Below are 15,599 nucleotides of genomic sequence, written 5' to 3'. Positions count from 1 at the left end.
CTGGGATCTCGTTTGATTGAATCTACTCTCTCTGGGGTAGCTCTCACTTAGCCCCAAACATCTACGCCATGATTGTCCCTAATGCCCACGGATTGGTTATTTGTGACGGAGTCAGGTATCCTTGTAGAAAGGGCCCAAAACAACACAGTGGGTTTACCCGGCTGAGTGCAGTATGTAAAAGAGCTCTGCTGAGCCATAATGACTGGTAGTATATTGACCAGACTCTGTTCACTTTTGTAGGATAATACGGACCAAAGTTCAGCAGCCTTTCCATCCATCTCCTGACGGGACAGGGACCACACTGACCACAGCAGGACACACTATAGGTAAGACAGATGCTCTGCAATCTCAAGGACAAAACACACTAATCCTACCTATGTCTATATAATTTCTCAATAGTGAGAAAAATGAGATCACTTTCCTTACTGTTTAAACACTATGCAGAGAATGGTCTCTTAGGGTAAACCTTTTCCTGTGCTTCATCAGTGCCTAGCACAGCCTCTCCACCCGTATCAAGTGCTTCCAATGACCCAGTGGGCTCCTACTCCATCAACGGCATCCTCGGAATCCCTCGCTCTAATGGTGAAAAGAGAAAACGTGATGATGGTAAGAGACTGGATTGTATTCCATTGCTTGTACTCCTCTTAAGCTCTTTCTCTGTGCCATTCTACAACCGCCTGTAAATTCAAATACAGTATGTGCAGGGAGATGAAGGTGGCACTTTGATAGCACTGGAAGAAGCATTCTGTAAAAGCGTTTTGCGATATAGTAATGCAGATTGGACTATTTCATTCAGCTGGTTGTTACTCTGCTGTTTGAGGAGCTGAAGCTCCTTTGTTATTTGAACGATCTAGCATCTCAGCATCAACTAGAAAATGATCATATAGCATGAGGCATTGTGATGTGGTGGCCATTATGATAATACATGTAAGCAGGTAGTGTGTTGAAGTTAGAGCTCAATTCCTTTGTAAATAACACAGCTAACTTGATCAAATGGGGGGGGGGGGGTAGGCGTTTGTGAAGGTGTTGAATTAGGATAAAGCAGAAATGTTTAAAAGAATCCATTTATTCAATCAAAAATGTGAAAAATACACATATTATAATGGAATGTTATTCAGCCAAGTTCAGAAACAACTAAGGCTGAGGTCTTAGTTAGAGCAGCAAACAATGTTTTGCATTGAGATCTCTGGAGCTTTTGGCTGTCTTCATTTGCATACTCTAAATGGACAAACGTTGAGACCGTAGTCCACGTAACGAGTTACAAAAACAGGGAAGCTGACCTGTTCTGACCAACGTTTTCTCTCCTTTGAAAATGAGGGGGCACACAGTGCCTAAGGCCTAATAGCTGATCGGCTCTTCAAACAATCAGCTCTTGAACGCTAGTGAATAAACATTAGTGTGGCACTGGGCCGAGCAAGCGCACAAACATAGTGGCAGTTGAGGGGAGCTTGGGTGAAGTGGTTGGAAATGATCTCTTAAAACATTTATCAAAGCAGGCCTACTTGCTTCTTTTATGTTTCCATCTCTTTAGTTCTCTGGAGTGGCAACCACTTGGATGGGAGGAAAATAGGATATTGTAAGTTCTGTTAGCCCACCTTCTCTTTGCTTGCTGAATCACGGGCCACTCGACTCTGATCAAGTGGCCATGTGAGGGTGTGTGTATGTGTGTGTGGAGGCCCCGGGGAAGACAGAAGTGAGGGGAGAAAGAGAGAGTACACAGTTTAAGCCAAACTGCATCTTTATGGAGAGATTCCTGAACCATATATAAACTCTGAGAGAAAGAGTCTGAAGCCAATTTGCTATACTGTATGTTGTTATTGGAGCTTTTCCTCCACTGTTGCCACAGCCTGTTACCAAAAACAGAATATAAATAGCAAGTCTTATGAACACTCAAACACAGGTAGTGATAAACAGTCTGACTGCAGTATATTAAAAGTGAGTGCTGAATTATTAGGGGATGCTTTTAACTGTTCTGCAGATCATTTGGCTGTAAAACCGGAGTTCATAATTCTGCTTGTATTAATAATACTATGTCCTAAGACTTTTACTATTGTTGTTGTATTGTTTATTATGACTGCTGCTACCATTATGACAAGTGGGGTTAATATCACCAGTGAATATGATATTACATGTACATCTATCAAGCTCTTTATGTGTGTATATATTTAGCACATGCGTACTGAATGCATACGTCACGCTGTGACCCTAATGAAGACCTCATAGCTGCTTTTTTGATCCTGTGCCAATTGTCCAAAAAGCTGTGAGTTATTTAAACTTAGCCCTTTTTCACACAAAGACATCAGGGAGGCCGCTCGACAGCCAGCGCCTGGTTTCAATTTCATAGCAGCACAGCAGCCTTGGGCTACCTGAGCCATATTTGGCTGGGCGCTGCAAGTCTCGCCTTCATTAGCTGATGACATAACAGAATATATGCTAATCCGATTTGAGAGCTAGGTAGAGTAGCTTGTACAGTCAAACTAGAAGGCATTAGAAGCTAAAAGTGCCAGATTTTTCAGGAAAAAAAAGTTGGCTTGTTTTTGAATAGTGCAAAAATGTTGCTTGTTCTTTATATGGAGCATTGGGCCGCTGTGCTTTGCTTCTAGACATGGAGGTCAGCCTGTGTATTTGATGTTGGCAGTGCCCTTTAAGAAAAAAAAGGTCCCCATTACAAGAAGGATGTGGAGATAATGTAGTGTGACGCGTTATGTACACCAGGTCTTCGTAAGGGGAGCTTCAGGGACATAGGTGTCATAAGAGTCATTAATCTGCCATTTTCATGTGTTATTGCAAATTAAAAGTAGCATGTTACACTCGTTGGCTATGGGTGATGTTAAGCGTGGTACAGAGGGGAAGGGGGGGGTACCTCTCTAGATTAGTTCTTTGGTGGCAATAGCTCCCTGCACGTTGAACATAGTGACATTTAAGAGAATTTGCAATTCTGCAGAGAAAAGCTATTAATTCACAAATTAACATCCCCTTTCCTCTATCATGGATGCACAAGCTATTGAAAAGACAAAAGAAATAGCCTAAAGGGGAAGAGAGAGAGCTGCAGCCCTATCTGTGTAAAGATTGGTTTATATGTCTGCAAGCAGTGATACCAATTATACCAGCACACCGAGAATGCGCCTCAACCTTATTGCTGCCTTCGCAGGCCCCTCAATCCATTGCCAGATTTATTTGTGTATCTCATTATGGAAAATAGAATGCCTCTCTTGCCAAATGCATTAATGGCAAAAAAGGGAGGAATTTAAGCCTGTTTTTGTTTTTTGGTTTTTGTTTTTTTTTTTTTTTTGGGGGGGGGGGGGGTTCACTCATCCATTAATACCTCAATACTGAGAAAGACAAATGAGTGCACTGGGTTAATTACATATAGCATTTAGGCCTTAACACTATATTGATACTATATGTTGCTCCCTCCCCCTCTAAGCAGTGTTCAGTTGATTATGACCTCGCAATGGCTGATAAGCAGGTTGGTGTGACCCCACTCTCCCTAATGTCTTTCCCCTTAATATAAAATCCAGGCATGCAAACGCAACACAAGCTACTTAGGGCGTTTAAGCGATTGAGGCTAGCTGTAATAAATTACATTAAAAATTTTTTAAAAAAACATAGATGTGACGGTTGAATTCACTGTGGGAGTGGACAAGTGTGTGTGCTCGCAGGAGAGAGAAATTAAAGTGGGTCGATTTAAAAGGCATAGCAGCTTATTTATTTGACATTAGCATGATAAAGAGATTACATCCGCACAGCCCATGCCATCATGGTCAAGGCACGCAAAAAAAGCTCTGGCACTTCTCTTTGTGGCTTGTTTGTTCATTTGACAGGCATCGCTTTGAAAGAGAGAGAGAGAGAGAGAGAGAGAAGGAGAGCGCGGCCCCAGCACACCTCAAATCCTTCCCCCCATGTTAAAATAGTTTGGCCTGCAGCTAGAACGCTTTAGCCCGGTGCTTCCATTTCATGGCTTGTAAGATTCTATTGTGTCAATATGGATTCTACTCTAAAAAAAAAAAGAATAGAAATGAAATACATCCAAACCAAGAAATGGATTGGCCTCAGTCTAAATCGAATAAGAACTTCCCACCCGATCTCATCACGATGATGGCTCTCTGTATGAAAGAGAAAGCCCAGATTTGAGCGAGGCTGCAGAGCGGAACCGAGAGTGAAGAAGGTGTCAGGGCTCCTTATCAAAGGACACAAAAGGTCTATGCCCTGCTCTGCTGATACATCTGCATTCAAGCAGACCCACTTCGCCGTCTGCTGCTGCTGCTGCTACCGCCGCCGGGCCGCTCACCAAAAAAAAAAGACACCTCACAAATCCGCAGCATGGAAATATCTAAGGACAGGGTGGTTCGCTTGAAGAGGAATCATGTCAGAGAAAAGTCAATTATGGGCACTGATGCTGAGAATTAATGGTGCGCTGCATTACTCAGGTTTTAAAAAAGAGCAAGAGAGTGAAGTGGAGAGAGAGAAAGAAAGAGAGAGAGAGAGAGAGAGAGAGAGAGAGAGAGCAAACGAGAGACAGTCAGAGAGAGAGAGAAAGAGAGAGAGAGAGAGAGAGAGGGGAGGAAGATGCATTCATTAATTGCGTTCCAGAACGTTGCATCACATGAGGCCGATGTGCTAAATGACGGACTGGGTGTGAGTACAGTAGAGGATGTGTGATATGGGTGAGAGGAGAAACCCACTCTGACAACGAGAGAAAGAGAGAGAGAGGGAGAGAGAGAGAGATCAGCTCTAATTCCTCAACCCACTGCCAGCCTGCACCCTGCTCAGCACAGCTAAATTGAATTAATAAAGCCTTTAAACATGCCGCAACATAACAGGAAATTAACAGCCCCGGTTGTGCCGCTGCCGCCACCACCACCACCACCAGCACCGGCGGCGGCAGCAGCACCTCTCTCTATCTCTCCCTGCTCCCTCTCTCTTTCTCTCTCTCTCTCTCTCTCTCTCTCTCTCTCTCTCTCTCTCTCTGTTTTCTCCCATTCTCGTCTCTTACGATACAGTTATTTGCTGTGCAGCCTTTCCGCTCCACGGCTTTCATAAATAGGGGATTTTTTTCTCAAACTAAGTACAGCTGACATGGAAGGTGTACTTGCCCCCTTGCTCAATTCCTCTCTTTCCCTGTCTCTCTCTCTCTCTCTGTCTCTCTCTCTCTCTCTCTCTTACTTTTTCTCTCTCACTGTGAGCTTTTAGGTCTGTTCCCTTAAAAATTGATTTTTTTTAAATCAGCTAAGGAGGTTGCAGGATGTGTTTGAGGCAACACACAAACAGTAACAAACTGTTTTTCAGTCAGCAGAATCATCAGAATTTACTACCATCAATTTGTCAGCTAATGCAGTGATTGCCCTCAAAACAAATCAGTCATGTCACCCACCACAGTCAGTAAAACAAAAATAAACGTAAACAATCAACAAACGCTGACATATGATCATGTCAGGCAGGCCCAGGCCAGGAGCAGGCGTGCTTTATTTAGCTCTCCAAAAAGTCTCGCCTCCCCCTCTTTCTCTCTCTTTCTCTCTCTCTCTCTTTCTCTCTTTCTCTCTCTTTCTCATCTGAGATGAAAGCAGTGTTTCTCTGTTTACAGGATGTCACACCAGCTCAGACAACCCCCTACCAAACCATCCACTGACTATTAATGCATACAAATGCTGAAAACATTATTAATATTTAAAGATAGTGTTATCTGCTTAACCCATTCACATCCATCTCAATTTAGTATGAAAAGAAGTTACTAAGATTTTTTTTATGATTATATATAATACAGAATCAAGTTAGGATTTTGTGTTGATTGGAAAAAAATCAGAAGTCTTATATGAACAAAACACTAAATAAGAGAATGTTATTAAAATAAATCACCTTCAGGGCATATGGTTTGATCAGTTTTCAAAAAAATCTTCAAATTTGCATTTCAAAGAACATACAAGTCAAAGCAAATAATTTTTTTCTGATTAAAAGTCCAATTTCAAACCTTCACTTTAAAAAATAAATCCCTGGCAAAATATCAGAATTCTTTCTACAACAATATCACCTTTTAAGGCTTCCTTTGTGATTTCTCTAATTTGATAAAAGTGGAGCTCTCTCCTGCTCTAGTTTTATCCGAATTAAGTTCTCTGGAGGAGGAAGCTCAGGAGAAGAGTGTTTTATGGACTCTGGTTATATGATCTGACAGAGTGGTGGTCCCATAGCACCAGAGTGCTAATGTAGGAGGATGTCAAAACAAACGCACAAAGTGTCCCAATGTGATCAATACAGCACAACCACAGGGACATCAGCAAACAACAGACGCAGGAACAACATAATGGCCTCTTCACTATGCAATTGGCTCACAAGACGCAGCCTCTTAGAGGTCAAAACAGTGGCTATTATTAAATACCCAAATCATAAAACATTATGGCAGACGGAGTCAAGACCATGCAAGAACAAGAAAAGCTGATGTAACCTTGGTCTGCTGCAGATCTCCTCTAACTATTGTAATGTAGTGTAGAGCAGCCCAGCCCCCATACCTCTAACGGCAGCAGCGTCCCCTGTGTCCAACAGCAGCCCTGTGCGCTTTGGGCTTTTGAGTATGGGAAGCATGCTGTAGCACAGTGAATGACAAATGCTTGCTTATTGATCGCAGTTTGCACTTAGGCCAACTGATAGAAAGTAATTAATGACTCTATTTTCTTCTGTACCAAAGAGAACAATTGAGTTTTATACAGCAACAACACATAGCCGTGTGAAAGACCCCCAAGGGAGCCGTCTGTAAGAAATGCTTGACCTCAAATAGGGAATGATTCAAATAATGCCAGGGAAAAAAAGCACATATGAAAAGCATACATGCCACAAGAGGGATTAATAGGAGGGAAAAAATATATTGCCTTATTTTAGCTGCTACTTCTCACAAAGAATACTGTGCGCACACACACACACACACACAGAGACACACATACCGCCCCCTATCACAGCTCTCTATGGATCTATTTCTCTGTGAAAGTCAGGTTCATCCTATGGCTTCAGCCATTGAAAAAAGGTCAAGCTGGCGGGTAGACTGGCAATAACACCCCTGAAATGGTACTATCAGTGGAACATGATTGATCAATTGAATTCCATAGCACAGAAAAATGTGGGATTAAGTAGAGTATTATACGCACAATGAGTTGAGGCATGATGTTCATTTCAAGTTCATTTCGCCTCCCTCCTGCCACCAGATCAGGCAATCAATAGGGGCCTTGCATATCATATATCACCACACTCGCGCTGAGGAGAGAACATAATCTGCTGCAAATTTAGAATGACAGATTTGTAAGGGAACTAAAGCCTGAGGCTGGGAGGTTGGGCGTCTGTGGTCATAGCTGCCAGGGTTGCAGGGACACTCACCAGAGGTTAGCAAAGGGTTTTCAAGAGCAAAAACGAATATGAAGCGGTGGGGAATCCAGGGGACCTGCTTTGGCGAGGTGATGAGGTCAGAATCCGAGGGGAAACTGCTCATTTGTTTATAGACAGTGGGTCTGAAGGAAATGCATAAGCTAGCAGTCAAGCAGTGTAATTGTATTCAAGCTGTAGCTGGCCCCCCATTTTTCCAGGGAAAAGCAATCTGAAAGTGAAAGCAGCATTACATTCTAAAGGAAATTGTGCCTTTAAATAATAGCTCTCCATTTCCACCAGCCTGCCGAGTGAGAGCAAGCCACCCCAAACACCACCACCACCTCCACACCCCCTTATTGCTACAGCTCATACTAAAACACATGGTCTTCCCAACAAGTCTATGTTTGCACTGAAGGTAATCCATCAATTACTGCAGACCTATCACATGATGATGGTGCTGATGCTGGACAGGGAGGGGGAGGTGTAGGAGGAAGGGAACCTCTCTCTCTCTCTCTCTCTCTCTCTCTCTCCTCTTTCTTTCTCTGGCTCTCATTTTCCTTCTCCCTTTCCCCCTCCCCCTCACTCGTGCTGTCTTTCCTCAGCTATTAGGATCTGTTTGAGGGTAGTGCTGACTGAATTTGAACTGATACACTCCTATCTTTCAGCCCTGCTCCCACCGCTGGTGCTGAGAGGTGCACTAGGCTGGGCTATGAGAGCAGGGAGGGTTTTATTTTTTTGGGTGGCTGCCCTGCAGAGAAATAGGGCCATAATGACTGCTACTAGCATGTGGCCTTGTCCCTCTCTCCTCTCGTAGATGGCTCAGATGGGTCTGGCCCAAACAGTGATTCTCAGGGTAGTGTGGAGAGTTTACGGAAGCACCTGAGGGCTGATGCCTTCACTCAGCAGCAGCTGGAGGCTCTGGACCGGGTGTTTGAGCGACCGTCGTACCCCGACGTCTTCCCAACGTCAGAGCACATCAAGCCAGAGCAGGTCAGTAACACCGAGGCTAAATGGACAATAACTTGGACCAAATACAACAAATCCATTCAGCAGATTTGACCAGTTAGCCAGGAGCTCTCTTTTTGAATAGTTAACAGTCTACCCGATTTACTACGAGACTAAACATGGAATAAAATGTGAGAAACTCAAATGGCCATTTGATTTGAGCACCTCAGACAAAGCAAACAGAATTTGGGTGGAAACTAAGTCACTTTTCTTCCTCAAACATCAGACAACCAGATCGACATCTACTACAACATTTACAATATAATTTAATCCCAAAAAATATTGTATTAAACAATACAACCCACGACTCTGCCACGGATATTAAATTTAATAATTTTTAGTTTTTAATTAAATTAAATTATCTGACATTTATCAGACAGCCACTGAAACAACACACTGTCAAGAAGATTACAGCGTGCAAAAATGATCCAATCAAGGTCCTAAATGTGGTGCAGTCAGAATTATAGCTTAAGGCTTTGCTAAAAGTGATACATGCGACAAAACAAACCCTTCTGTATACAACCTCTTATTTAAAGTTGTAGACTTAACCTTTATTTACTTTCATTAGACTATTAAACAACAAGCGACTATTAATTTTTCCCTTGAAACTCCAAGTGGAGGCCCATAAAGCAAAAGCAGAGGCCTAATTGAGTTCATTTTAATTTCTCTCCAATCGTGGCGAATTACACTTGTGATAAATCAGGGGGACAGCCCTCACCCCTAGTAGAGGGCCTAATTTGCAGCTAATTACAAAACTGATTTCTATTGGAAGATCAATACCAAAACGAATTGGAAATGACTTGCAATCACAAAGAGAACCAGAGAAGGTATTAAAATTGCGAGTAAAGAGGTTAAGCACAAGGGGAAAAAATGGCCCTGAAACAGGCCCAGAAAAATCACTTTTAATTCAGTGTAATATTAATCAGACTTTACTCCCTTTTATTGGTCTCTTTTTCAGCCCCCTTTTTAACTCTTGAAAGGGCGGTCCTATTAGCCAATGTCTGGTGTGTGAAGCAAGGCATTAAAAAGCCATTTTGGAAATGCCGAACTCAATAGACTCACCCCTCCCACACTTCTGCCAGCCATTTGGTCATCCTTTTCAGATGGCTCTTCAGTTGCTCCACGCCCAACCTGCCCCTATCTGCATGATAAAATGGCTGTTGTGCATCTGAGGCCAGGCCAAATAGAGAGGAACATCCGCTGCTGGCCCAGTGAACAGTTGTATCAGACAATTAGAGTTTATCTGGAATAGAGACAGACAAGACTGGGGTCACGGCATTTCCCTTTGGGACACTGGTCCATTGAGGTACACAGATGCACTAACACATTCACGCACACCCAAATGTGTGCTGTGTGTGTGTTTGTATACATGCACACACACGCATTGCATTAGCAGAGAGATAACAACAGAGCAAGGAAGGGTTTGAAGTACAGAATGCAGAAAGGCCATCTGTGACATACCAAGAAGTTTCCTAACATCATCATATTTATTCAACATGTATTAAAGCATTGCTATCATAGTCAGTATTAGCCCAGCGTGACACTTTTTGAGAATCTGGGCCATCCATGAAAATGACTGTGCTGGAAGATTTTTACTTCTGTTTAATGATTCCTTTAATAACTAATCCAAACAAATCTAATGTAGATAATTATTGTACCCAAAAACACAAATCAGCAAATAGAGCATAAATCTATTGTGAATCCAAAATAATACAAATCTCTTTAATTGTTCTCCATGCTTCTTGCATGTGTCATCATATTTTTTTTTCAATGAAAACAATTACAAACGGTCGTTTCTGGCTCTAGAAACGGGGCCACATGTCGGTAATCTAACAAAGCAGGGCCGTCTCTTCCCTTGGCTGGTCAGGGGGATGGCTGCAGTCAAGCACAAAGAGGCAGCTGACACCCTTGCCTTTCAACCCGCTCCAAATCCTACTCTCAGCCCCACTCAAAAAAAAAAAAAAAAAACTAATGTATGCACTCACGATGCACATGCCCTCTCACCAAAATACACACTCAGGCTTTACAGTCTCTCTCTCTGTGAAGGGAGAGAAGGGAGATGCTACAGAATTTCAGTATCACTGTATTCCAGGTGCTCATTTATAAAGCTACATAGCTATCACCTGAGCAGCCAGCAGATTAACCTAGATGTAGGTGGTGCCTTCTGTGGTGGCGCATTTTCCTTTTTTTCTCTTCCTTTTTCTCATAGTGCTACACACCAAAAATGGCAGACAAAGCATTAAACATGGCTTCACATGATAATGGAACATACTTGGCTGACTGGTGGCTCAGAAGCAGTTAGCTTTATAATTGGCCACCTCGGATACAGAGTTAGGCAGAGAGCTGTGCTTCTGTGCGCCTGTTTAAAGTGTCCCCCTCATTGGCAGGCTAATGAATACGCACTACCAGCACTGAACCCAGGACTGGACGAGGTCAAGCCCAGTCTGTCGACCAGCGCCAGCTCAGAATTGGGCTCCAGCGTGTCACAGAGCTACCCGGTAGTGACAGGTAAGAGTGCTGGATCACCTGTCCTAGCCAAGGGCCAGAGGTGGGTAGATTAGTCTGATCTCATACTCTAGTGAAAGGATTGATGCTTTGGTGAAATAATGGGTCTAGTAAATATGAAAGAATATATCCAAAAAAGTTGAGTAAGTTGAATAAAAGTACAAGAACTGTACAAGTAAGGACTTCCCTGTAGAACTCTAATGGAACTTCATACAGCATCTTTGAGCACATGAACTGAAGTTCATTTATGCACTTTTAGTCTAAAATAAAATGATAAGTGAATGAATCAGACAACCAGTTTTGGGTCAATGAAATTAAACACAAAATAGAATTTGTAACAATGTGAATGGCTAAAGTGTAACTGAGTAAAAAAATAGATTACTGGCCTCATAAATATACTTGAGCAGTAGTAAAGCAAATTTTCAGGAAAAATACAAATCCAACAAAACTGTACTTAAGCACCTGCAACTGAGTAAATGTAATTAGTTGCTACCCACCTCTGCATAGGCCCATAGCATTCTAGCTAGCATTAGCTAGCAATAGAGTTCAACTCCAGTATGTTTGTGTGTGACCTTTTTTTCAGGCGTGTTGAGTGGTAAAGTAAGCTATTCAAGTTGAGCCGAGTGTCTCTGTGAATCTGGCATTTATATCTAAAGTGGTCAGATTAGTGTTAGGGCCTGCTCTGACTGACAGTGTGAGAGAATACTGCTCACCACAGACAGGTGCTGTTACTTGCATGGCAGGGTGGGAACATTTGAAGCGATGATCTGAGTGCTGACTGACAGTGTCAAGCAAGTCACTGTGCAGTAATTGATGTGCCGGCTTCTACCTGTCACCTCTGCTTACTGAGGAACGGCGGATGAAAACGGCCAATGATGCCTTCCTGTGTAAACATGACTGTTGTAAGAAAATTTTATTTAGCCTGTACCTTTCAGGCACATGGTAAGAAAAAAAGCACTCTGCTGTGTATTGCTCCGTGGTGCTCCAGTAACATCCCCCCCACTTGTCATCTTTTGGTATGTAGTGGTTAATGTCAGGCTGGCTAATTGAAATATTGTTTCATTGCAGCGGCTGTTATTACCTCGGAGAAGGTTAAGTTTACTGATAGCCAACTGTCGCTCTGAGATTAATACACTGAGCTTTTAATAAAATTCACATAATTATGCAGGAGCCATCAAAGCCAATGAGTTCTGTGTGGGCGTAGGACAGGATGATTGAAAATTGCTGTGCCCCCTTCTCAAATGATAGCTGGCCAGTGTTGTGCGAAAAGAAAGGGCTTTTTTTCCTTGCAGTAATATGTGGGAGGTAGGATTCCCTCCAGAAAGTTGGGCCCCTGGAGAAGAAAGGTGTGTTTTTGTCCTTTGTATGAAAGCAGTCTCGGTCTGGGGAGCACCCTCATGGCAGGTGGCCTTTCTTGCACCTGGGTTAGGACTCCACAAGGGGGTTTCAGTGCAGACCACCTTTTGTTTCACATTATAAAACTTTGCTTACAAAGAAAGCATAATTGTTTTTAATAGTTGAATAGCTTAATACTACAATATTATATGATTACTATTAATACTATTCATTATTACATTATATATATATATATATATATATATATATATATATATATATATATACACACACACACACACACACACACACACAGACACACACATACACACACACACACACACACACACACACACACACTTTAATGCCTAGCTTAGTTTCATGCAGTGTGTGGCAAGGTTTGTCTAACAGAAAGACTGAAAGAACCAATGAACAATAGTAATAGAACATTAAATTGTTATGTATATTCTTCAAACACAAAATGATATTGTAATTATTTTTACCACTGCCTTCTTGATGCACTGGGCACAAACCTCTTTACTGGAAGGCCTTGAATATTAAATGTTGCGCATGGTATTTTAAATGGCTTCTGGCAGCAATAACTCCATTTATAATGCAGTGCTGAGCAAGTAATGCGGAGTGATATGCAATAACTGGATGTTATGGTGTTCTAGCATGTGATAAACTTTGGAAATGGGTATAAGGACCAAGTTAAAAGAGGTGCTAAATTACCCCCTGCATTTACATTGAGAGCCAATTTGGAATAAATGACTCCCTGCCATTGGATAGAGCTGCAGATTATGGTCATTCCCTGCAATGTTTTCCTGAGCCAATTAAAATTCACGCTGTCATTGATCATGTTGATTTTATGTCATGAGATTTGCATAATCTATTAAAGATGAATGATTAATGAACTCTTCATTACAAAACAGAAATTGGAATTTTAAGGGCAGCACGAGGCGAAGGAGACGCGGCTCTTTTTCTGTCCGCTGTTTATCCTATTAGAGAAAGAAGTTAGGACTGCTGTTCTGCAGCTGAAAAGGCAGGAAGCACTGTTAGGTGGTTGGATTCATTTATACAGGCAGGCCTTGTTTGGACTAGGTTGATGTCTCTTCTTCACTGCTGTTTAGTAAATCAGATTAATTCCTAATAAAGTGAACACATTTCTGTGCAGATACAGAGATACACAGAAACACTGCATTGTAATGTGTGGTTGGCTATAGACCTGATAGGAGTTAAAATATCAGATTATTCAACTTCATGCGTTAAAGTCAGATTAAAGGTATTGTTATTTTGGTCTGCTGTCTTATCAGGGCCAGTGAGACTTCACATTCCAACGCTTAGACATATTTACAGTAATGGGAAAAAAAACAAAGGCATGATTTATTCTGGCTATGGAAACTAACTTGGACACTTGCCAGATATGACTCCTCTTTTTAAAAAGGCCGTTTTGCACATACCTCTAGAATGAATGGGCAGTGCACATTCTTAAGCACCCTCCCTGCAGAGGCATATAATGGAAGTCTTCCTGGTGCCAGTGGGATGGTACCGTGTAAATGGGCACCCCTCTGACCCGCTGAAAACCTGAGCAGGTGCTGAAGGGATCTCCCTTGTTCCAAATCTCTTCAGAGAGATGGTGGGGGAGTGGGGTGGGTCGGGGGGATAGTGCTGTGCCTGAAAGCAACACAACTCCATGTCTGGAGGTTGTGTAAAAAAAAAAAAAAGAAGAAGAAAAAAGAAAAGGAAGAAAAAAGCACAGTGCAGGAGAAGTTAGAAGGAAAAGCAGCATACGCAGGCAGGGAGAAAAGAAAAGACTGCTTTGTGTCGGCCTATGCTGCTGATGAACTCCGGCTGAAATATATCCGCCAGAGAGCCATTTTTTAAGTGTGGCTTGCTATTCTCCAGTGAGCAGCGAACAACAGGCAGCCGGCTCGGCTGAGGCGCCTGATGTGTGGCCCGGTGACAAACTACCTATGTCTCAGCTCAGCTCAGCACAGCCCCGCCAGGCCCTGCTGCCCAAATTAATGTTTATTTCATCCTCACAATAGCACACTAACCTTTGAGCACACATTTGATAATGAATGACTTTTAAACACATAGACAGGGAATTCGACTTTAATTCTCCTCTCCAAAAATTCTTGGCACAGTCGTAATTGATTAGAGTTTTTTTTGTTTTGTTTTGTTTTGCAGACTTATGATAAATGGGTAGCTCCAGAATGCTGAAAATGGAGGTCAAAGTTTTTAGTTAACTGTTATTGTTATGTACATGAATGTGTCCCTGTTGTGGCGATTTTAAAATATTTGTAATCCCCTAAAGACTCATATGCAGGTGACTTTGCTGTAGCTGCTGGGTTTAAAAAAGGAAGGTCAAATGCTCCCCTCCTACCACACAGACACATTCCCCTCAGTATACGCACCCATGTGAAACCATGCACCAGGGAGAGACAGACGTGGAGAACTCTATAGGCCTGATGCCGTGATGTGTTTTGTTGCGAGAGCCTCCGCACAGACCTGTGTTTATCTCCCATCTCAGTAATCAGGAGGTTGACAGCCTTCCTTTTTGCAGCCCTCGCTCGTCCACGGGACAATAAGCAACAGCGCTTCTGATTAGTTTCAAAGTTCACTGATCTTGAACACTAAGCCCGGGTCAGCGTAGCACGGTGCCCTTGTCTGTCTGACAACAGCAGAGCTCTGCGTGTGAAAACAGGAGGCCTAATTCGCTCCAAAAAGCTTCTTTCCCTCTCCTTTATTGGCCTCAAAGGTTTTCGTCTTGAAGTTTGGCTTTATGGCCAACATCTCCTTCTGTTGAAAAAAAGCAATATAGTCATCTGAGCTGTTCATTTTACACCTCCGCTAAACCCCTTTTTTGTGTGCAGGGTAACAAAATTTTACATTCTCTAACAAGCTCTCTCCTAAAACGAGGTTTATTAGTCAGGTACTGTACGCAGATGCAGCCATCAGATGCTCAGAAAGGGAAATTCTGCCATTGATTTGTGTGGGAAAGAGGCCAGTTAAGTTGCCCGATTTCCTGGCGTTAGGTCTGAAAGGGTTGTCAGGGTTGCGTCTGACATAAAGGAGGCCTTATCTTAATGAGGGATTCTCCGCACACAGCTCGGTTGTAAAACAACAATAGTTGGGAAGCAGCTAATGAGGCTATCATGGAGCTGTGAGAGCCCTCCCCACAGACCATGCTAACAGCAGAGGATGTTAAAGAGGATGAGGAAAGAGAGAGACAGAGAGAGAGACAGAGAGAGATTACATTGGTAGTCTGGGTTGCAGCAGCAAACCCACAAAGATGAATGAAAAATGCCAAGTTTCATCAGGCAGATGATATTAATACTGATGTTTCAAAGGGGTTGTTTTATGATTCACAGTTTTTTCTCTCTTGATTTCTTTTCATACACCTA

The 15,599-nt window shown here is 42.5% G+C and overlaps 1 protein-coding gene and 1 long non-coding RNA gene across 17 annotated transcripts in view; one reads left to right on the top strand and one right to left on the bottom strand.

Annotated features, from left to right (window-relative positions):
- Window positions 1-15,599, bottom strand: part of LOC108442265 — a 117,845-nt gene that overhangs the window by 25,436 nt on the left and 76,810 nt on the right. Inside the window, exon 4 of the long non-coding RNA XR_001859021.2 lies at window positions 9,415-9,595. This is a non-coding gene — a long non-coding RNA (uncharacterized LOC108442265). The remainder of the gene's footprint in view (window positions 1-9,414; window positions 9,596-15,599) is intronic.
- The window catches only part of pax2a (paired box 2a), a 36,381-nt gene that overhangs the window by 10,881 nt on the left and 9,901 nt on the right, over window positions 1-15,599 (top strand). For 10 of the 16 annotated variants that reach the window (XM_037538724.1, XM_017723304.2, XM_017723314.2 and 7 more), the window contains 5 exons: window positions 241-326; window positions 487-606; window positions 1,532-1,576; window positions 8,162-8,337; window positions 10,740-10,860. In XM_037538724.1, coding sequence (XP_037394621.1) covers window positions 241-326; window positions 487-606; window positions 1,532-1,576; window positions 8,162-8,337; window positions 10,740-10,860 — 548 coding nt within the window. The remainder of the gene's footprint in view (window positions 1-240; window positions 327-486; window positions 607-1,531; window positions 1,577-8,161; window positions 8,338-10,739; window positions 10,861-15,599) is intronic. The other 6 variants (XM_017723380.2, XM_017723398.2, XM_017723410.2 and 3 more) reach the window with 1 other exon arrangement.

Source organism: Pygocentrus nattereri, chromosome 5, assembly GCF_015220715.1.
Source record: "Pygocentrus nattereri isolate fPygNat1 chromosome 5, fPygNat1.pri, whole genome shotgun sequence".
In the NCBI taxonomy this organism is placed as follows: domain Eukaryota; kingdom Metazoa; phylum Chordata; class Actinopteri; order Characiformes; family Serrasalmidae; genus Pygocentrus; species Pygocentrus nattereri.
The sequence above is the reverse complement of the archived record's forward strand: the minus strand, read 5'-3'. Positions and strand labels throughout refer to the sequence as shown.